This window comes from Budorcas taxicolor, chromosome 1, assembly GCF_023091745.1.
Source record: "Budorcas taxicolor isolate Tak-1 chromosome 1, Takin1.1, whole genome shotgun sequence".
Lineage (NCBI taxonomy): Eukaryota > Metazoa > Chordata > Mammalia > Artiodactyla > Bovidae > Budorcas > Budorcas taxicolor.
In genome coordinates this window covers 44310830-44333828 of record NC_068910.1, presented here as the reverse complement: position 1 = coordinate 44333828, position 22999 = coordinate 44310830, and the positions used below count along the sequence as shown (strand labels likewise).

At 40.7% G+C, this 22999-nt stretch overlaps 1 protein-coding gene and 1 pseudogene across 1 annotated transcript in view; both read left to right on the top strand.

The window, feature by feature from the left end:
* TCAIM (T cell activation inhibitor, mitochondrial) overlaps positions 1-20164 on the top strand; it is a 36951-nt gene extending 16787 nt beyond the window's left edge. Inside the window, exons 4-11 of the mRNA XM_052639063.1 lie at positions 275-428; positions 4115-4367; positions 8977-9099; positions 10422-10519; positions 10782-10873; positions 14377-14609; positions 15190-15321; positions 19924-20164. Coding sequence (XP_052495023.1) covers positions 275-428; positions 4115-4367; positions 8977-9099; positions 10422-10519; positions 10782-10873; positions 14377-14609; positions 15190-15321; positions 19924-20164 — 1326 coding nt within the window. The remainder of the gene's footprint in view (positions 1-274; positions 429-4114; positions 4368-8976; positions 9100-10421; positions 10520-10781; positions 10874-14376; positions 14610-15189; positions 15322-19923) is intronic.
* LOC128046880 (60S ribosomal protein L4-like) lies at positions 16661-18003 on the top strand (annotated as a pseudogene).
* Positions 20165-22999: the final 2835 nt, after the last annotated feature.

The following is a 22999-nucleotide window of genomic DNA, read 5'->3' as shown; positions in this document are numbered from 1 at the left end:
TTTTTCTACATCTCATTTATAAAGGAACTCAGCCATGTTTTCTTCTAATACTTTTGTAGCTACATTTTTTTTTTTTTTTACATCTCTTCTCTGTGGAGTTACATGTTGTGAGGTATGGATCCAATTTTATCCTGTACCAAGGAGCTATGAAATCCCAACCTTTTTTAATACTAAATTCTTTAATACACTCAATAGTGTGTTTAAAAGGTTGGGATATAATTTCTGATGTTTCCTTGTCTATTTTGTACATAAATATCTCAATTTTTTTTTCCAGGAAGTCAATGAAAATTCCCTTAAGAGATTAAGTGCCTACTTAGAAAACCTTCAGAAACCAGGCTTCAAGTCTTTGAAACCAACCCAGCTTGTGTTTTATGTAAGAGAAACAGATCAGAATCCCTCTGATGGCCAGGAACACTTCAGCACTTCTGGTACATTTCTTATTTCTCATATGTCCCTTGCACCCTTGCAGGCATCATTTGGTATGAGTTCAGTCTGTCTAAAAGTTGCTAGAAGACCTTTGGAGTGAAGCCTTGTTGTAGAACGTAATATCATTTAATCAAGTGTTTTCCTGGAGTTAGATTTTATTCCTGGCTACTTCTGTTTGATGAGCCTCTTTTTTTTCCCTTAAGGATAGTTGCTTTACAATGTTGTATTCGTTTCTGCTGTACAACAGAGTGAATAAGTTCTATGTAGACATACATCCCCTCCCCTTTGAACTGCCCCCACCCCATCCCCATCCCACCCCTCTAGGTCATCACTGAGCATAGAGCTGAGAGTCCCTGTGCTATACGCAGCTTCCCACTAGCCGTTTTATATATGGCAGTGTGGATGAGCCACTTGGAATGTTTAAACTTTTTTGACTAGAAAACTAAAACATTTCTGTTTGTCCCCTTCCTATTTCAGTGCTGTTTAAGTGTTAAATGTGTATATGACAATTTATAGCTTTTTTAAAGTATAGCTTACCTTTTCTTATCTAGTCCTCAGAGTACCCTGTAAGGTACCTAGTATTTGCCCAATTGTAACTTAGTAACGTCCCAGGACCATGGAGACAGAATAAGGGTCTTTGAACTCTCTAACCCCAGCCTCATACTATTTCTAAAATCTGATCAGTCTTAATATACAGCTTTCTGTTTGGTCCTTTGTCACTGCTTTGCGTGCCCAACTCTTTTCGACCCCACGGACTCTAGCCCACCAGGCTCCTCTGTCCATGGAATTCTCCAGGAAAGAGTACTGGTGTGGTTTGCCATTTCCTGCTCCAGAGGATCTTCCCCACCCAGGGACTGAACCCAGGTCTCCTGCGCTGTAGGCAGAATCTTTACCTTCTGAACCACCAGGGAAGCCCCAGTAATACTTACAACTAAGGGTAAATGTGGGTTCATTATTCTCTAAACATCCATCCTTTTTGTCATTCTTGAGGAAATAACTTTTTTAGAATGAACTTTAAAACAATTTAAAGATTTACTAAGAGTTTTCTCTGAATTAATGCTAAAACAAATAGCTGTAGTCAGCTTTGGCTAAGTAAAGAGAAAAATCCTCTACTTTCAGTTAATGGTTAACTTTGAACCATTTACTAAATAAAAATAGATTGTGAAAAATAATTAAGAGATGAGAGAAAACATAGCATAAGTGAGAAAAAGATAACGTTAGAATATAAGGTTTTAGGTGTCAGAAAGAAGAGTAGCTTAGTTATAAAGATTGGCAAACAGTGTCTAGCCACTTCAAGAAATAATACCCATAAATAGCCAATGGGTCTTCCCAAGTGGCTCAGTGGCAAAGAAGCCACCTGCCAAGCAGGAGATGAGGGTCCCATCCCTGGGTCGGGAAGATCCCCTGGAGAAGGAAATGGCAACCCACTCCAGTATTCTTGCCTGGTACAGTAGTCCATGGGGTTGCAAAGAGTTGGACACAACTAAATGACTGAACAACAAGTAGCCAATAAGCATGTAAAAATGTTTAGCCTTAGTAATCAGTGCAAATTGAGTTAATTAGATAATATTCCCAATAAAGGATGAGTGCAGTCTGGCACAGGCATTCCAAACTATGTAGCAGCTCTTACATTGAATTAAGTGATTAATGGAGTCGGTAAATTGGGAGAGAAATTGAGATTTATTCCTTGACTCATCTCTTCTGAGGATAAACTATTTCTTCCGAACCTCAGCTACAGAAATTTGGATTTTCCTTTCCTCTTTCACCACCTAGAATAATTCTACCAGCACTTCTCTCAGATTACCATCAATGATTCTACTAAAAACTCTTTCTTAGTTTGCACGTTCTAGACTCTGTAAATCTGTGTGGCAGGCAGAATAGGTATCTCTGAGAACAATCTAGATTGTGATGACTGTCATCAGTGGCGAAGACATGAAAAAAAGCACACTTCAGCCTTGAATGGAACAGTGAATAATTAAGAACAATTGTTATGCCCATCAGTTTCAGAAGTGTAAAATACATTATGCTACATTCATTATGTGGATTAGCATAGCACTACTAAAACGAAAGCGGTTGACATACACATATAGATATGGAGGAGTCCCCCGGGTTAAATAACAAAAGCAAGTTCAAAGCAATACATGCAGAATGGTATAGTTTATATGGGGCTTCCCTGGTAGATTAGACAGTAAAGAATCTGGCTGCAATTCAGGAGACTTGGGTTCGATCCCTGGCTCAGGAAGATATCCTAGAGAAGGGAATGGCAACCCACTGCAGTATTCTTGCCTAGAGAATTCCATGGACAGAGGAACCTCCAGGCTACCATCTATGGGGTTGCAGAGAATCGGACACAGCTGAGTTTATATGTTTAAATGGAGCAGTTCACACCATAGGGGTGTGTGTGTGCAAAGACCTAAGTGTGTATGTCATGTGTAACACACAAAGCACATAGGAAAGGCCTAGAGCAGTGCTGTTTCAGAGAACCTTCTGCAGTGATGTCACTCGTGTGTGTGTGTGCATGTCTGGTACAGCCGGCACTGGCCCCATATGACTCCTGAGCATTTGAAGTGGAGCTAGTGTGACCAGGAACTGAATTTTAAATTTAACTTCATTTTAATCAATTTAATTTTAAATAGCCACATATGCCTAGTAGCTACCATGTAAGGCAGTGTGTACTTGACTGTTAATAGGATTATATCTAGTAAAATTGTGTGCCTGTCAGCAGGAGACTTTTATTTTATATGTATCATTTTACAATATGGATGTACTTATATAATACTTACGTAATTTTTAAAACCAATTTTTAAAAAATTTTAAAGAAAAAGGGGTCAGCATGTTATTTATAGTAGGGAAAATGCTTGGCCTGGTGTCGGCTCAGATGTAAACCCTCACTCACTATTCTTAACCCCTTGAGCCTGTGCTTCTTCACATTTCAAAGGAGATAATCATGGTACCCGATACGAATGTTGATTGAAAAGTGATACACGTTCAACTACTGCCAAGTTTAATAACCAATAAGTAGCGAGGGAACCCAGTAGATTTCCTGTTGCTGATTTAACAAGTTAGATTACTAGTCTGAGCACAGTGGCTACGTGTATTAAAATCAGATTGTGAAGTGCTGACTTTTAAAAAATTAGGAAATTTTGAGTCGCTTCTGAAAATACTGAGTCACAAGATGGGGACAGGGGGAGTATAAGCACAGTCACTTTTAATCATAGAGAAAATTTGAGATGAGTTTCTGTGGCCACTGAGACTGGATTGGCCCCCTCCACAAACACTGTCCCCAGGTAGCCTCCCCTGCCTCTGCCCTTCCCCTGGGCCTTAGCCCTGGAGACTGTCTTTGGTGGACACTTGCTTATAGAACTTTCTCATTCCTTAGACTGTAGAAATACAATTTATGAACAGCATTGAAAAATATTCTCAATCCTCTTCTTGGGCCGGGGTCACTGGTGCCAGACTAGAAAAGGGAGCTGACAGAGAACTTCATAAAGATTGAGATAGTATGGTACAGTTCTGAAGAAGGGACATCATTTTCCATTTACAGATGATTTTTCAATAGGATGAATTTTAATTGGTAATGCAGTGTTTTAAAAGATTTTGATTCTATAAATGTTGTATGAAAAAAATGTTTTTAAAGTAAAGCAAATAATCATCTGTATTAACTGTTTGGGGGAATTATATTCTCTAGGATTTCGAGCAGTCAAATTTACTTTGCACACCAGAGATCTGCTAAGCACAGTATTATATATTCTCAACTCCTGCAGTTTATCTATTGAACATGTCCAAAGCTTGAATACTAATGTGCATTCCCAGCCTCTCAAAGAGGCCAAAAGGACATCTGACAGGCCCATCAAATGGGACAAGTCTTACTACTCCTTTACTGGATTCAAGGACCCTGATGAAGACCTCGAGCAAGTCTGGAGAACGGAAACAACCCTAACGTATGTAGGAGTTTTTACTTACCTGTTGTTTATGTTTAAAATTATAGTCTGAGATCCTGGTGATCCAGTGGTTAAGGCTCTGAGCTTTCACTGCAGGGGGCACAGATTCAGTCCCTGCTTGGGGAACTAAGATCCTGCATGCTGTGTAGTGAATCCAAAAGAAAAAAATTTAAATTGAAAAAATAAAAGTTTAATTTTCCAGGAAAAGTAATGCAATCAATATAGTTAACCCAGTAACCATTACAAAAAAGATATTTCATACTTGCTACTCAAAGTGGCCAGAATACTTCTAATGGTATTTGATTTTTTTTTTTTTTTTTTTTTTTTTTTTGCCTCTTGATACCAGACACTGAAAATTGTTTTGTTTTGAGTATGAGCTATGTCTCAGCCTTACATGCACTGGGTTCCAGCCCGTGATGCTTCTGCTTTACACCGTTAAGAGGGTATTCCTCACAGTGTGTCCAGATGAACCAAAGCTTGGGAATGTGTTACCTATACCTTTAAGTATAGAAAAAAGTGGGATTGGATAAGTCAGGGCAAAAGAGCAAGAATAAGATTTGTTGCACTGTTAAGTCAAGAGGCTTAGTGAAGTGAAGTGAAGTCGCTCAGTCGTGTCCGACTCTTTGTGACTCCATGGACTGTAGCCCAGTCCTTGGGGTTTTCCAGGCAAGAGTACTGGAGTGGGGTGCTAAATATGTAACCATTGTGAAAAGACTGTTCCAGGGACCCTGAACTCAGAGTTAGTCAGCTGGCAAACTAATGAAAAAAGATTGGAACTGGGAAAAGCCAGTTCCCCAAGATAACTGCTGTCTCACTGGTTCCTTGTCCAAGCCAAGTATAATTTCCTTCCTTGTATGTAGTTCATCCAGTAAAATTCTTGAGTCTTTAATAAAAGACTCTCTTAGGTTATATTATACTATTAATAGATAATGAGTTTTTAAGGGTAGGGACTATGTTTTAATCATCTCTCTTTCTAATACTAATCTGCTTCACAGATTCATAAAACCTGTCTAGCATTTTTGTTAACACTGAATTAAAGAACTGTTAAATAAGTGTGACTGTGGAGTGCTGTAGGCGCAGTATGGAGAACTCAAGGTTTAATATGGAAATGTAAAGTAGCTTAATACAGAAGAGAGCAGCAGAAGTGACTCAGCAATGAATGTAAAGGGCCTGTTTTGGGGGGGGGAATTTTTTTGGGGAGGGGAACAGTGCCTCTGTTAATTTCACTAGTGTTGACTTAATAAAAGTATCTGCTGTTTTAGTAGGAGATACATTATCTTAAGGAAAATTCCTGAGTGTAGATGAGTTGTGTTACTATGAATCCTTGATTTTCTCCATAGGTATACATTTTTTAAAACTGATGCTCTCATGGATTCTTTACCGTCTGCTCCACCAGAAAAGCCCAATAATTACCAGCACTAGCTCAAATCATGTCATTTTGACTTGTCTCCTCTCAAAGAAGATAACATAAATTGAGTAAACCATTGTTTTAGAAATTGAAGTCGGTGGAAATTTAACATTCTAATTTATTGACAAAATGCAGTGTCCACTGCTATGTATCTTGTCAGACAATGAAGTAAACCCCATTATTAGCTGTATAGCTTTTCTTAGTTTTGGCAAATGAAATTAACGATACAGCATTACATGTTTTAACATGTTTTAGCCTTGTTTATAACAGATCTTGCAGTCCTCTTCAAACTGATTTAATGGGGAAGAATGACTACCTGTACATGTATGGCTGAGTCCCTTCATGGTTCACCTGAAACTATCACATAGATAGATCTAATGTCTACAAAGATAGATAATTGCCAACTATAGAACCTTCATTTTTGTCTCAGGGTTTAGAAGCAAAACACAAAAATTGTTAAACTAGGCCACTTAAATTTTATACATTAAATGTAAGAACTCCAAAAATCAGGTCATGAATATATAATCATAAGATTCTATTTCAGTTCACATTTTAAGACATTTGGTCCCAAAAGGAAACATGGTATTTGCTTGATAATTCATTTGTCTACAAATCAGCCTTTTTCTTACCTAATTTAAAGTAAATTAATATGTATTACTTAATAAATGAGGGAAAATGGAAAAATTGTAATAGCTAATAATCATGACATAAAGTAAGATATTTTTATTTTTCTTATTTCTCACACACCATGCAGAAATGACAAGTCTTTACCAATATTGTTAAAAGGGAAGTAGGAAGAATTATTAACAACTGCGCACAATTCGTGAATCAAAAAAAATGTGGAATGTAGGACTCCCTGGCGGTCCAGTGATGAGGACTCTGCACTTTCACTGCAGGGGGCTGAGTTCACCTCTGTCCAGGAACTAAGATCTTTGCAGTGGCCAAAAAAACGTAGGAGTGCAAGGTCCTTTACTTAAGAGTGTAAGGTCCCAGTTCCTTATCGCAGTGTGCAAGACATTTTAGGATCTCTCTCTGCCACACACGCACATCCCCCTCCAGTCTCATCCCACGCCCCACCCCACCCCCAGGCATTGTGTGATCTGGTTCATCTCACACTTCCCTGTGTGCTAGCCTGGTGGGCATGCCCTTCCCTCTCACTAATCTGCCTGGGAAAACCTGATCCATCTCTCAGGTTCCAGGTCACTTACACCTGCTCTGTAGAACCTTCCAGGCAGAAGTAATTCATTCTTGCTTTGTCCTCATAGAAACTCATTTATTCTCTTCCAGTTGCTTCTCTCTCTCCTCCTTGCTAGATGTGTCTTCCTTATACTGTTAGGCCTTCAGGATAAATATTTGACTGGTTCTGGGAGTTTCAACTTGACTTTCTTTTTTTGGCCACACCACATGTCTTTCAGGATCTTAGCTCCCCAACTAGGGATCGAACCCGTGCCCTGTGTGGGGTCCTAACCACTGGACCACCAGGGAATTCCCTCAACTTGATTAGTTTTTAAATATTGTAGATCACAACATCTACAACCTTTAAAGTGACTATTAAAAAGAACCCTAAAAAGGTTTACTTGGCAGGCATTTTTGAGATGGACAAATGAACCTTTCTGCACCATTATCATAACACCTGACTGTCACTGACAGGTGTCCAATGGGGTGTCAGATGTCCTGAGGGTGGGGCACTTTAGACCATCTTCCCCCAGCCTCCCTGGAACTTTCTCTTTCTCAGCTGTACCCAAGGCCCACTCCACCTCCACCCAAAATGTTCCTCTGGTCCTGGAGTCTGCTTGCTATTCTACCACGGCCACTCCTGCACTCCCAGGCACGACCGAGGCCTTGTTTGTGCAGACTTCCCTCGGGAAAGAGAGACTCTGAGCCAGAGCCAGCGTGCCTGTGCTGTGGCCATTGTAACACTGAGGGAGAGACAGCCTGAGAGCGGGGAGCGGGTGGAGCGTGCTGTTCTGTACAAGGCCACCTCAGCTGCCTTCAGCTCTGTTCTGAAAGCTGTCCCCCTCTAATCCCTAGGCAGACTTTAAGACTTCACTGAGAAATGCAGATTTAAGAGAACATCTTTCTGCTGAGCCCATGATGTAGTTAAAGGAGAAAGATCAAGGAGGGGAGATGTGAGAGTAGAGCCAGCCACTTAGTTGGGTGGAAAGAAACTAAGGGGCCAGCAGACCCACTTGGGAGGAGGAGGTGAGCACTGACTAGTAAGGTCTGAGCAGTGGGAGCCTTTGGACAGAAAGGTGGGCGGGGCGGGGGGGGGCAGGATTTGCAGTGAGCAGAGAGAACTCAGGGTGCTAATAGACAAGATGAAGACCAAGGAAGAAGCTGGATCTACCCAGTTAGAATCCATAGAGTCATCTTCGCAAGTTCCTTCATCAGGAAATAGTGCCTTTTAAATGACACCAGTACCATTCAGTATGTCTTCTGAGTTGACTTTGTCACTGTCTGGCTGCACGACCACATCATTTGCTCTAGTTGGAGAAGGGGTAGCCTTGCCCTCACATGGAGATGACTGATATAAGTGAAGGCCTAGTAGAGCCTTCTGAAAAGTGCAATAAACATAATGGAGGTTTAATTTTTTTTTAATTATTATTATTCTTTATTTTTTGGCCACACTGCAGGGCATGCAGTATCTTAATCCTTAAACCCAGGATCAAACCCATGCCCCCTGCAGCAGAAGCACAGAGTCCTAACCACTGGATCACCAGGGAATTCCTAAATACTCAGCCTTTTGGGGGGCAAGGGGGCTGGGACATGCAGGATCTTGGTTCCCCATCAAGGGATCAAACCTGCACCCCCTGCTTTGGAAGCATGGAGTCTTAACCCCTGGACCACCAGAGAAGTCCTTGAAGCATCTTAGATTTTTAAAAAATAATCCCATCTCTGGAAATCTAGTAACAAGCTTTGGTGTAATGAAAGTTTAATTTTTTTGCTAGGCTAAGGAAGTTGTCATAACTAAAACAAGATTAACAGGTGCTGGCGGTTCTCCAAGAAGCCTGTTTTAGAAGTAGCAGTTTACTCTAAAAGTAGGCTTGGCAGGTGTGCTTATAACTTGGTAAAGGTTTGATGGGAAACTCGCTTTAACATTAGGGCTACTTTAAGGTAATGAACACATCTTTCAATAGTAGAAATGTTTGCATTAGAGTTAGTATTGCAAAGTGTACATCTCTTTTTTTTTTTTCTTTCTAGATCCTGGTTAGATAACAATGGGAAAAGTGCTGTTAAAAAGCTGAAGAATAGTTTGCCACTTAGAAAAGAACTCGATCGTTTAAAAGATGAACTGTCTCATCAGTTGCAGCTGTCAGATATCAGGTAATGAAGAAGAGAAAACCTGATTTATAGATTAAAATAAACATGTGTTACCTATTGGTAAAGGTTTCTAATAGTTAAATAAATATTTGCATCTTTAATTATTCCGTTCACTAAATTTTCAATTATCTTTTTATGAAACTAATCAAATGTTTATCTAAGAAAACCATTATGAATTTCTTATTTAAAAAGGTGAAGTAAGGTTTAGATACTGATATTTTTAGCATAATGATTTTTTTAGCATAATAACATAATGGGCTTATAAGAAAAATATACTTTTCCATATGCATATATGCATATAATGTATTAAAAAATCAGTATTTCTCCATCATATAAGTTTGGTATTTGAGTTTAAAAAGAGAAAAGGAGGGCTTCCCTGATGGCTCAGCACGTAAGGAATCCACCTGCAATGTAGGAGGCGCAGGAAGTGCAGGTTCAGTCCCTGGGGAGGGCAGATCCCCTGGAGAAGGACATGGCAGCCCACTTCAGTATTTTTGCCTGGAGAATTCCATGGACAGAGGGGCCTGGCGGGCTACAGTCTATAGGGTCGCAAAGAGTTGGACACATCTGACTGAACAACTGAAAAAAAAAGAGAAAGGGAAAGAAAAAAAAATGTTGTATTCTTTGCTTCTGTGTTATATAGCATGACTTTTTAAAATTTTTTAAATTGAGATATAGTTGATATATAGCATTATACTAGTTCCAAGTGTTTTATATAATAATTCATTATTCATATTCATTATAAAATGATCACAATAATTCTAGTTGACAGCTGTCGTCATACATAGCTAGGAAAATTTTTTTCTTGTGATGAGAACTTTTAAGATCTACTCTTTAAGCAATTTTCAAAATGCATTACAGTATTATTATTAAATATGACTTTTAAAAAAGTTTTCATAAACTTAGAAATCATATGCTGAAGTTTATTATAAAATAGGTTTAACAGCTACAGCCCTAAGGAGTGGGTGGTGTGATTCATCCATGGGACTCCCTGAGGTATTGTCATCTGGCCTGGTGCTTAAACTTCTATGACCGTTTTGCTGCAGCCTGTTTTGCTTTCAACCTTCATTATGAGGACTGTTTTCTTATATTGAACCAAATGACTATTTGGATATAGTAACAGCACCTTTATCCTGTGCTTGCAGAATCACACAGTACTTAAATGTTCTTCTTTATTTAAATTATAATTGTTGAAGATAACTCAGATTTATAAGGAAAGTGTTTACACTTGGAGCTTTCACAGAAGTCAGGCAGGTGGGGGTGAGTATGCGCCTCCCTCTGGGGGGACACGGGTGATAACGGGCCTGTGTGCTCTGTTGGACCAGGTGGCAGAGGAGCTGGGGCATCGCCCACCGCTGTAGCCAGCTACACAGTTTAGGCCGCTTAGCCCAGCAGAACTTGGAAACGCTTAAAAATGCAAAAGGTAAACAATTTCCATTCGCTTTCGAAATCCATATCCCTTAACAGCTATACAAATCTGTAAATTCTAGAGGAAAACTGTTGAAAGTCTGTGTAGATGTGGCTTGATCTCAGCTGAATTGTTAAGTCTGTTCCTTTGAATGAAACAGTAACTTCTACCAAGTTTACTCCTGAATTGATACATGAAATGTAAGTAATTATTTGCACAGTGTTAAAAAATAAAGCCTCTCTGGACAGTGACCAAAGGGTTTGTGTTTTATCATCAGGATGTACAATAATATTTACAGACCGGTCCGGGATGAGTGCAGTGGGCCATGTGATGCTAGGAACAATGGATGTCCATCACCACTGGACAAAAGTAAGAAAAAGCTTAAGAGCAAAACAAACAAAAAAAGAGATTTGTCTTCAACATACTTTTGTTTCAGAAAACTGCTAATATGTCAGCAAACTGAAAAAAAACTTTGAATTATAGTTTCAGCTGTGTGCAGAGCAGATGCTTTATAATCAGTAGTTTAAATTCTTAGATAACTGATTTTTAAGTCCATTTTTATTTGGAAAATTTTACAGTCTTTTCTAAAGCACAGCCTAAAGGCCTGCATTCTGTTGGGTTTTTGGTTTTCTTTTCAACAGATTTACTGTGGATAATTGACACAATTAATAGACTGTGCATGTTTGGTGGGTATGACCTGCTGAGATATGACGTATGTAAGAACCTGTGAAACCGTCCCCTTAATCAGGAGAGTGAGCACGTCCATCACCCACCAAATCATGGGCATGTCCCTGTATAAAGCCCCTCCTCCATCCCACCACGCCCTCCCAAAGCAGCCGCTGCTCTGCTTTCTGTCACTATAGATTAGTTCATATTTCTAGACTTGTATCTGAGTGGAATCACAGCGTATGTTGGGGAGGATCTGATTTCTTTCAGTCGGCATAATTATTTTGAGATTCATTCATGCTACTGCATGTATCAAGAATTAATTTTTTTTATTTCCCCAAAGTATTCTGTCCTGTGGATGTATATCAGTTTGTTTTTCCATTCACTTATTGATGGCTACTGGGTTATGTCAGCTTTTGCCTACTTAAAAATAAAGCTGCTATACACATTTATCTACAGAGTTTAAATGAACATATATTTCCTTTTCTATTGGGTGAATACCTAAAAGTGGAATGGCCAGATGTGTTAGGGTATTTTAACTTTTCAAGAAACTGCCAATACTTGCTTTGGTGATCTTTTAATTTATTTATTTATTTATTTTAATCTCACTGCATGGCACATAGGATCTTAGTTCTCTGACCAGGGATCAAACCCACGCCCCCTACATTAGAAGCATGGAGTCCCAGTCCCTGGACCACCGGGGAAGTCCCTACATTAGAAGCATGGAGTCCCAGTCCCTGGACCACAAGGGAAGTCCCTACTATGGTCATCTTTTTATTTTTAGCCATTCTAAGAGGTGTGTGGTCTTATTTCATTGTGGGTTTTTACATTTCTCTAATGATGGATGGCAGTGAGCATCTTTTCATGTACGTATCTGCCATCCATGTGTCTTCTGTGAAATATCTGTTCATATCAAATATCTGACAGAAGATATTTGCAAACCACCTATCTGACAAAGTCTAATCCTAACCCTAACCCTTTGTATCTAAATATATAAACAACTCTCAAAACTCAATAGATTAAAATAAATAAATAAAAAATAATTCAGTTAGAAAATGGGCTGAAGACATGAACGCACACGTCACAGAAGAGGACGTACAGATGACAAATAAGCTCATAAAACACCATGTAGAAATGCAAATTAAAACTACAGTGAGATACCACCGTACACCTGTCAGAATGGCCAAAGTGAAAAACAGTGACCACCACATGCTGGCAAGGATACAGAGAAACAGGATCCCTCATCCATTCCTATTGAGAATGTGGAATGGCCCGGGCACTCTGGAAACAAGTCTGGCAGTTTCTTACAGTACTAATAAACACATGCTTACCATGTGGTTTGGCAGCTGCCCTCTTCCTCTTAGGCATTTATACTAGAGAAATGAAAAAGTATGCTCACACAAAAACTGTACATAAATGTTTATGATAGCAAACACAAACTGCAGTGCATCCATGCAGCAGAATGTCATTCAGCAATAAGGAATGAACTGCTGATACAGTCAAGATCTTGGGTGGATTTCAGGGCCATTGTGCGATATGAAAAAAGTCAATCTCACACGATTACATGCTGTATGATTCCATTTATATAACATTCTTCAAACAATAAAATTAAAGAACAGATCAGTGGTTGCCAGGGGTCAGGAGTCGGGGGAGCAGAGGTGTTGGCAGCTATGGAAGTGCAGCCGAGGGGATCCTCGTGATGCTTCCAAGTTTGCGCATGCTTTTTTCTTCTCCTAAAACTTTCCCACATGCGACTGACCTCTGCTCTTTTTTTTTTAATTGAGATACAGTTGATTTACAACATTGTGTTCATTTCTGGCATACAGGAAAGTGATCCAGTCGTATATACATATATGTATCCTTTTTCCTATTCTTTCTCATTATGGCTTATTACAGGATACTGAATTTAGTTCCCTGTGCTAAACAGTAGGACCTTGTTGATATTTTATATAGCAGTTTATCATACTAACCCCAAACTGCAAATTTATCTTCCCCCACCTCCTTTTCCATAGACAGACTCTTAAGTTTGTCTTCTATGTCTGAGGGTCTGTTTCTGCTTCATAAATAAGTTTATTTCCATCATATTATTGATCCCATATATAAGTGATACCATATGGTATTTGTGGTATTTGTCTTTGTCTTACTTCGCTTAGTATAATCATCTCTAGCTCCATCCTTGTTGCTGCAAATGGCGTTATTTCATTCTTGACTGTGGCCAAGTAATACCCATTGTGTGTATATATACACCACATCTTCTTTATCTGTTCACCTGTCAGGAGACATTTAGGTTGTTTCTGTATCTTGGCTGTCGTAAATAGTGCTGCTATGAACATTGGGGTACATGTGTCTTTTTTATAGTTTTTGAAGGAATTTCCATGGTGTTTTCCATAGAGGCTGCACCAAGTTACATTCCCACCAACAGTGTAGGAGGGTTCCCTTTTCTGCACACCCTCTCCAGCACTTGTTATTTGTAGACTTTCTGGTAGTGGCCATCTGACCAGTGTAAGGTGATACCTCATTGTAATAGTTAAGATTTGCATTTCTCCAATAATTAGCAATGCATCCGACCTTCTCTAAATCCTCTTTATCTTTTATTGGTCACATCAGATGTCTTAGAAACCTTTGCTTGACTCTCCAGTCCCTTCACCCTGATGTGGCATTTGTTACACTGAATTCTAATTCCTGTTTTGTTTCTCTGCACCCTGACCATGAGCCCCTGACAAACAGGGGCACAAACTCTTAATCTCTACACTCCAAGGGCCCATTTTAGTGCTTTAATTCACTTACAGATGCTTCATAAGTGAATTTAGTTGAACTAAAGTAAATTCTGAAGAAATAGACTTGGAGTTGAAATACATAGACTTTATTTCATTATACCTTCATTATACCATTTAATTTGTGTAAACTAAGATTTCTACCTGAATATTTACATACTAGTACTTAGGACTTATTTTTATTTGGAACGTATTTCTTTTCTTTTGCAATCCCTTCAGTTCCTATCTAAAAGTCCCTAAGATTTACAGTGGTTTGTTTTGAATATTAATATTTACAGCATTCCATAGTCTTTTTCTTATCACTTACTTGAACTTTCCCTATAGGAAAAAAATTTTCTTGTTAGAATTTCTCATACCATTGATTGGAGTCCTAAATTTGGACTCTTAAAGTAACAAAACTAAATATTCCTTTTCCTTTTTTAAATACTGTAGCTTTTTGAAAGATTACCGAGTTATTTTGACCTGCAGAGGAGGCTGACACATTTGGAGGACCAAATAAGCTATCTTCTCGGTGGCATCCAAGTTGTTTATATTGAAGAATTACAGCCAGTGTTGACACTTGAAGAATATTACTCTCTTCTTGACGTGTTCTATAATAGACTCTTGAAAAGTCGAATACCTTTTCACCCTCGAAGTCTGCGTGGTTTACAAATGATCCTTAACAGGTTAGTATCTGAAACTGTTACTTTCATTTACTCACACCAGTTGTATATGTATTGCATGAAATTGTTTTGTATTTCCGTATGTGATTCTTAGCAGTTAAAGAAAGGAATGTTACTACCTCCATTGGCAACACTTTTTACACATGAGAGAAGTCAACGTGAGAGGATTAGAAAGATTGAGTTTCTTGAACATTCTGTAAATAACATTGCCACTTACAGGGCAAGTCAGTCCTGTGGAAAACTATAGGATTAAACTAATGTGAAATCAGCAGTGTGCATTTCCGGCACTGTGCTTGGAACTTAAATGCATTATCTCTCTTTAGCTCTCAGAACCTCACCATGGAGTGGGTTTCTGCCCCCATGTTACAGATGAGGAAGGCCACAGGAAGGATATGGTCATCCTGATAAAATGTTTCTCTTTGGGGACAGCAAAACTTCATGGCAGTTTTGCTCTACCTTTAAGGTAGATTTTCCTAATGAATTCCTTTTCCATTAATCAGACTAATAAAACCATTCCTTCAGGGATGGAACTTAGGGGATGGAGAGATGGCTGATTTTTCCTTTTATGTATACTTTATTACAGTGACAGATATGCCCCAAGCTTGCATGAACTCGGGCATTTTAACATCCCAGTCCTTTGTGATCCAGCAAACCTCCAGTGGTTTATTCTCACCAAAGCCCAACAGGCAAGAGAGAACATGAAGAGGAAAGAAGAGTGAGTACTCTTAGCCCTCTTCCTGTCTTACCATTCTAATCTAGTCTAATATTTAAAAATATTTAGGTATTCAGAAAGGTGGGGTGGAGGGATAAATTAGGGGGCTGGAGTTAACGTATACATTAGTATACATATAAAATAGATCATTAACACACACCTACTGTTCAGCATTGGCAAGTCTACTCAACACTCAGTAATAACGTATATGGGAAAAGAACCCGAAAAAGAATAAGATGTATGTGTATGTAAAACTGAGTCAACTGGTGTGACATAAAAGAAACACATTGTAAATAAACTGTGCTCCAGTAGAAAATACGAATTCCATGATAAGAAAAAATACAACTGCCTATCCTCGACCCCTCTATCCTAACGGGCTACGCTGGTGTCACGTCCGATGGGCCTGAGCAGGCGTGGGTCCCGAGGGTGGACTGTTCCTGGCTGAGGGAGGTGGGAGGATGGGAATGCAAATGAGCCTTTCCCTGGATCCACAGGGCCTCGTCCTTAGTGCATGGAACCTCACTCTTCAGATCCAGGCTGGCCCTCCTCCACCCACACCAAGCCTACTGTTGCCCACAAATGCTGGACGGCTCTGTGCTGGAAGAGCTTTGGAAAGTCACCCTGTCTCCATGTTGCCTGGTGGTAGGGTTTCCACTTCCAAGCTCCTTCCTTAGAGTCGCTCCACCTACACACGACAGCAGCCTCAGCATCAGCGATTTGCTGGGGTTAAGATTTGTTCGGAGAGTGATAGGTAAGGGAAAAAAAGTAATGGGACACAAGCCCTTCCGTGTTGGTTCAGGCACTTTCCACTCCAATTTAGAACCTAGAAACACAACTTCTAGGGCTCTGGTTGCCTGAGGAAGCAGAATTGGGCATGAAAAAATGCTGCTGCCTGTGTGGCCACTTCTCATAACAACAGCTTCCAACCAGTGCTGATGGACACTTAATATTCACAAGGCCTGCAGGGCTGTAAATGACACCTGCCTTCAAGAAATGTCCTGCAGTAGGTAGTTGAAAGAGATGTCAAAACAGGGCAGACTTTCAAGAAGCCAATCTCAAACTGTTTAAGAAAAAAGTACACGAAAAGATGCTGCACATCGCGAAATACTAGAGAAAAGCAAATCAAAACTACAGGGTATCTCCTTGCACCTGTCAGAATGGCCGTCATCAAAAAAAGCTACAAACCATAAATGCTGGAGAGAATGTGGAGTAAAAGGAAACCTCCTCCACCCACCATTGGTGGGAATGGAAATTAGTAACAGCCGCTGTGGAGAACAGTATGGAGGTTCTTTAAAAAGTAAAACTAGCTTTTCCTGTGGGAGCCGCCAGGGTGAGAGGAGTGTGGCCTTCTCCTCTCCCCGCCATGGTGTGTGCTCGTCCACTGATAGCAGTGTACTCCGAAAAGGGGGAGTCATCTGGCAAAAATGTCACTTTGCCTGCTGTGTTCAAGGCTCCCATTCAACCCGATATTGTTAACTTTGTTCACACCAACTTGCGCAAAAACAACAGACAGCCCTATGCTGTCAGTGAATTAGCAGGTCATCAAACCAGTGCTGAGTTTTGGGGTACCGGCAGAGCTGTGGCTCGAATTCCCAGGGTTCGAGGTGGCGGGACTCACCGTTCCGGTCAGGGTGCTTTTGGAAATATGTGTCGTGGGGGCCGCATGTTTGCACCAACCAAGACCTGGCGACGTTGGCACCGCAGAGTGAATACGACGCAGAAGCGATACGCCGTCTGCTCTGCACTGGCTGCCTCAGCCTTACCGGCGCTGGTCGTGTCTAAAGGTCATCATATAGAGGGAGTTCCTGAACTTCCTTCGGTGGTGGAGGATAAAGTTGAAGGCTACAAGAAGACCAAGGAGGCTGTTTTGCTTCTGAAGAAACTTAAGGCCTGGAATGATATCAGAAAGGTCTACGCCTCTCAGCGAATGAGAGCCGGCAAAGGCAAAATGAGAAACCGGTGCCGCATCCAGCGCAGGGGACCCTGCATCATCTATAATGAGGACAATGGGATCATCAAGGCCTTCAGAAACATCCCTGGAATTACTCTGCTTGATGTAAGCAAGCTGAACATTTTGAAACTTGCTCCTGGTGGTCACGTGGGACGTTTCTGCATTTGGACTGAAAGTGCTTTCCGAAAGTTAGATGAGCTGTATGGCACTTGGCATAAAGCAGCCTCCCTCAAGAGTAACTACAACCTCCCGATGCACAAGATGCTCAATACAGGCCTTAGCAGAATCTTGAAAAGCCCAGAAATCCAAAGAGCACTCCGAGCACCACGCAAGAAGATTCATCGCAGAGTCCTGAAGAAGAATCCACTGAAAAACCTGAGAATCATGTTGAAGCTTAACCCATAGGCAAAGACCATGCGCCGGAACACCATTCTTCGGCAGGCCAAGAATCACAAAATCCACATGGATAAGGCAGCAGCAGCACTGGAAGCCAAATCAGATCAGAAGGGGGTTCAGGGCAAGAAGCCTGTGGTGGGAAACAAAGAAAAGAAGCCTGTTGGTGATAAGATGCTGAAGAAGCCTGTGGTGGGAAAAAAGGCTGCAGGGACCAAGAAACCAGCAGCTGAAAAGAAGCCCACAGAAAAGAAACCCACCTCAGAGGAAAAGAAGGCTGCTGCATAAACTTAAATTTGTATATTCCATAAATGCCAAATCATTTTGGACAGCTAATTTTGAATAAAGACCTGAACAAAGAGGCAATGAGGAAAATAAAAAATAAAATAAATAAATAAAAAGTAAAACTAGAGCTAGCATATGATCCAACAGTGCCACTCCCGGAATCACCCAGAAGAAACCTATGTATCCAGAGAAAACCATCCTTTGAAAAGGAATGAATGCACCCCAGCGTTCATTGCAGCACTCTTTACAATAGCCAAACATGGAGGGCACCAAAATGTCCCATCGATAGGGGAATGGGTAAAGATGTAGTGCATGTAGCAATGGAATATTGCTCAGGCGTAAAAGACAATGAAATAATGCCATCTGCAGCAACATGGATGACCTAGAGATGATCAGAGAAAGTGAAGTAAGTCAGAGACAAAGACAAGTATCATAGGCTATCACTTACAGGTGGAATCTAAAAACTGATACAAATAAAGTAATTTACAAAACAGACTTAGACCTAGAATATAAAGTTATGGCAAAAGGGGAAAGGAAAAGGAGTACATCAAGGCTGTATATTGTCACCTTGCTTATTTAACTTATGTGCAGAGTACATCATGAGAAACGCTGGGCTGGAAGAAGCACAAGCTGGAATCAAGATTGCTGGGAGAAATATCAATAACCTCAGATATGTAGATGACACCGCCCTTATGGCAGAAAGTGAAGAGGAATTAAAAAGCCTCTTGATGAAAGTGAAAGGGGAGTGAAAAAGTTGGCTTAAAGCTCAACATTCAGAAAACGAAGATCATGGCATCTGGTCCCATCACTTCATGGGAAATAGATGGGGAAACAGTGGAAACAGTGGCAGACTTTATGTTTGGGGGCTCCAAAATCACTGTAGATGGTGATTGCAGCCATGAAATTAAAAGACACTTACTCCTTGGAAGGAAAGTTACGACCGACCTAGATAGCATATTCAAAAGCAGAGACATTACTTTGCCAACAAAGGTCCATCTAGTCAAGGCTATGGTTTTTCTTGTGGTCATGTATGGATGTGAGAGTTGGACTGTGAAGAAAGCTGAGTGCTGAAGAATTGATGCTTTTGAACTGTGGTGTTGGAGAAGTCTCTTGAGAGTCCCTTGGACTGCAAGGAGATCCAACCAGTCCATCCTAAAAGAGATCAGTCCTGGGATTTCTTTGGAAGGAATGATGCTAAAGCTGAAACTCCAGTACTTTGGACACCTCATGTGAAGAGTTGACTCATTGGAAAAGACTGATGCTGGGAGGGATTGGGGGCAGGAGGAGAAGGGGACGACAGAGGATGAGATGGCTGGATGGCATCACCGACTCGATGGACATGAGTTTGAGTGAACTCTGGGAGTTGGTGATGGACAGGGAGGCCTGGCGTGCTGCGATTCATGGGGTCATAAAGAGTCGGACACGACTGAGTGACTGAACTGAACTGAAGGGAGAGGGTAATTTAGGTGGTTAGGATTAAGATATATATTAAGATATATATAATTTATATAATCAACAAGGACCTAATGTAGAGCACAATACTCGACACTCTTTGTCATAAGCTATATGGGGAAATAATCTAAAAAAGAGTAGAGACAAGTGTGTGTGTGACTCAGTTTAGTTGCCCTATAGCTCCTGCAAATACAACGCTGTAAATCAAGTATGCTCCAAAGACTTTTTTTAAGAAATGGGAATTCCCTGGTGGTCCACTGGCTGAGACTGTGTGCCCTCAATGCAGGGGGCCCAAGTTCGATTCCTGGTTGGGGAACAGGATCCCACATGCCGCAGCTGAGACCCAGTGCAGTCAAATAAGTAAATATTTAAAAAAAAACAAAAATGGAAGAACCATTTTCAGTGTTGAGAGTAGAAACTAACAGCCCGATATACGAAAAATGGGTTCTTTTTATGTTCATTTTATGTTGTTTTATTTGGTTATAGCTTGTAGAACTCGTTATGTTTTGTTTTTGACATAACAGGTTGAAGGTCATTGAAGATGAATTGATGCAGGCTTCCACGAAGAAATTCTCTCTGGAAAGGTTTTACAAGGAGCCCAGCGTTTCTAGTATACAGATGGTGGATTGCTGTAAGAGACTTCTAGAACAATCGCTGCCTTACCTACAAGGGATGCACCTTTGTGTTTCACATTTCTACTCTGTCATGCAGGATGGAGACCTTTGTATTCCTTGGAATTGGAAGAATGGAGAAGCCATTAAATAACACAGAAATCTATATTATTTTTTAAAGAGATAAGAAACTTATACTTATTTAAAATCCACAACTTGATATAACAGTATTATTTACATGTTACAGGAACAGAGTTTCTAATTGCTGCTTTGGAAGTAGACTTTTTAAATTAATTTCTATTAGGAAACTTGTTTTTAAAAGGTTTTACCTGCCAATGGTTTCTTATTCCTCCCCAGATAGTGTTCATTTGATTGGCAGAAAAGATGTTAGAAAGAACATATTTGTAGTGGTATGAAAATGGAGGATTCTACCTCCATGAAAGATATATATATATATATATATATATATATATTCTTTTTTTATATATATGAGTGAACACTGGTAAGTATAAACAGGTCTCATTCAGTATAGCTCTGAAGTCTTGGAACTCATTTCCACATGCAGCAATTCAACATGCAACTTTATGGTTATATCACATGGTATCAGTACACATACCTATACTTTGTAGCCAATTATGTGCCATCTTAAAACAGGTGACATGGGTGGCACAAATTCATGAACCGAATTTTGCCTAAAGACAGAGTAGATGGGAAAAAGTCACTGAATGAACGTACGATATTGACGCTATCATAAGCCATCTGCAACAGTTTGTTAAAGCGCATCCAGTGACAGGGGATTTAAAGTTTTCAGTAGGTACATGTATGTATGACTGAGTCCCTTCTCTGTTCCTCTGAAACTATCACAACATTGTTAATCGGCTGTACCCCAATACAAAATAAAAAGTTTCTTAAAAACAAAGTTTTCCTACCCGTTAAGATACTGTAATTGTCAGCAGCCTATAACCAAGAGACAGTGAATTTTTTTTTGAATCATTGAATAAGGTAATTGATTTGTTTTCATGGACAGACACTACCCAGAAAAATCCTTGTTTCTCAAAGAGTTCTACCAATTAGGGTCCAGTTTGAAATGATTCAGACCACTCAGGATCTGTCACCCCTCTCTACCCTGGTCTTCCAGTGATTGGAGCACAGATTGAAACGCCCGAGTCACCTCCTGTCCGCAGTTGTGTGGACTTCGCTGAACCCATAACCCAGCCCCAAGCTCTGTAGACACAGGGCTCCTCTGCAGATATTTCCCTTAGGACAATATTTTCTTTTTACCAGATCCCAAACCTCTTCCTCTTATTTCTCAAAAGGACAAGGTGAATCCAGGTCTGTAACACTCATTTTTGAGGCTCTTACTGCTGCAGAAATAAAGGAAATTTTCCATAAAGTATTAGAAAGGCAGATGTTAAAATCAATTCTAGAAGCATTTTTTAAATTTATCTAAAATTGATTATTTGAACGGTTAAAGTACAAATGTGTGTTTGAATAAGTATTGATTTGTATTTAGTATAATTTATGCATACCACCCCTTTTAACCTGTGCCTAACAACTGTACTTATTTTTTTTTTTTTCTAATGTAAAAATGTTGCTGCCTATGAAAGTTTTCCAGAACCAAATAATGGGAGTGAAACATTCTTCAGAGGTTACACAGGAAGATTTACTGGAGGGACTTGAGTGGTGGAACAGTTGTTAGGACTCAGTGCTTTTACCACTGAGGGTACAGGTTCGATCCCTGGTTGGGGAGCTAAGATCTAACAAATTGCATGGCCAAAAAAAAAAAAAATTGGAAAAATAAGTTTGGATTATGCCATTTCTAAGATCAACTAATACAGAATCCTCAGTAATATGTTTTGAATTGCACTTTGTCTCAGAACTGTTACATAATAAATAATACGTTAACCAGATCATCACTTTCTCATTCATTAATGGTTTACAACTATTTCAACATAAAGGAATTTACAAAAACATCGTTGCCTGTTTATGCCTATTTGACTTCCTCTCCCAATCTAACAAAAAAGTTCTGGAAAAACTTTCTCTCCCACCACTGAAAGCTAGGACAGGATCAGACTCCTCTAACCTTGAATCCTCAGCTCTCCATAGGAACCTGAGCCCTGAGCTCATCCAGGGGTGCACCCTCTGCCCAGGCTGTCCCGTCAGAGAAGTGTTCATCCAGGGGCATGACTGTCCACAGGACAGGTCTCCCAAGGCCCCGCCTCCTTTCTCTCTAATCCTCCTCCTCCAGGCAGCCTCCCTGAGTCACAAGAGGGCTGTGGGCCTTGAGGGGTGGACAGTTGGGCAAGAGGAGCCATGGCTGCCTCAAGAGCCAGCTCACCTTTGGAAACTGCTAACCCTTGGCCTCAGTCTCCCCATCTGTGAAAGGAGGCCCAGGGCATGTTCTTGGAGCTCCTCCTCACCCTGAGTGAATCTGACCCTGGAAAAGAGCCCTCCCTTGGATGGTCCTTGGCCACCAGCCCAGGTGCCTCTTGCTCCTCAGCAGTTGGAAGAGGAGGAGGAAGTGGAGCTGCCAGTGCCCAGAGCAGACCTGAGTTGACACCAGGGGACCCTCTTCCCCGCCTACATCCCAGCTACTGCAACCTGGTTCTACTGGTCACTCCAAACCCTCCCCTGTTACAGAGCACTTTAGGGACTTTTTTCTCTAAGCTGACATGTTTCATACAGGGAAACTATAGGGTGAAGATTTGGCGCCAGGCCCTTCTGTCTGCAGCAGGCAGGGGACGTGGGATTAGAACCCAGGCACCCCAAGGGCTGAGGCGTCCACGCGGGCGGGAGCACCCCCAGCTCTGGGAGCGTCCACCCCCACGTCAGCACCAGGCGTTGGCAGGACCCCTACACGTCCAGCAATGCGATGGTCCTATGAGGGTGGAGCGCCTTGGGGTCAGTCGTGTCAGTCCTGGCCACAATGGTGCACACAGGTCAGCGGGGGGTCAGGGCTGACTTTACCCGGCTCTGGGTAACCATTGTG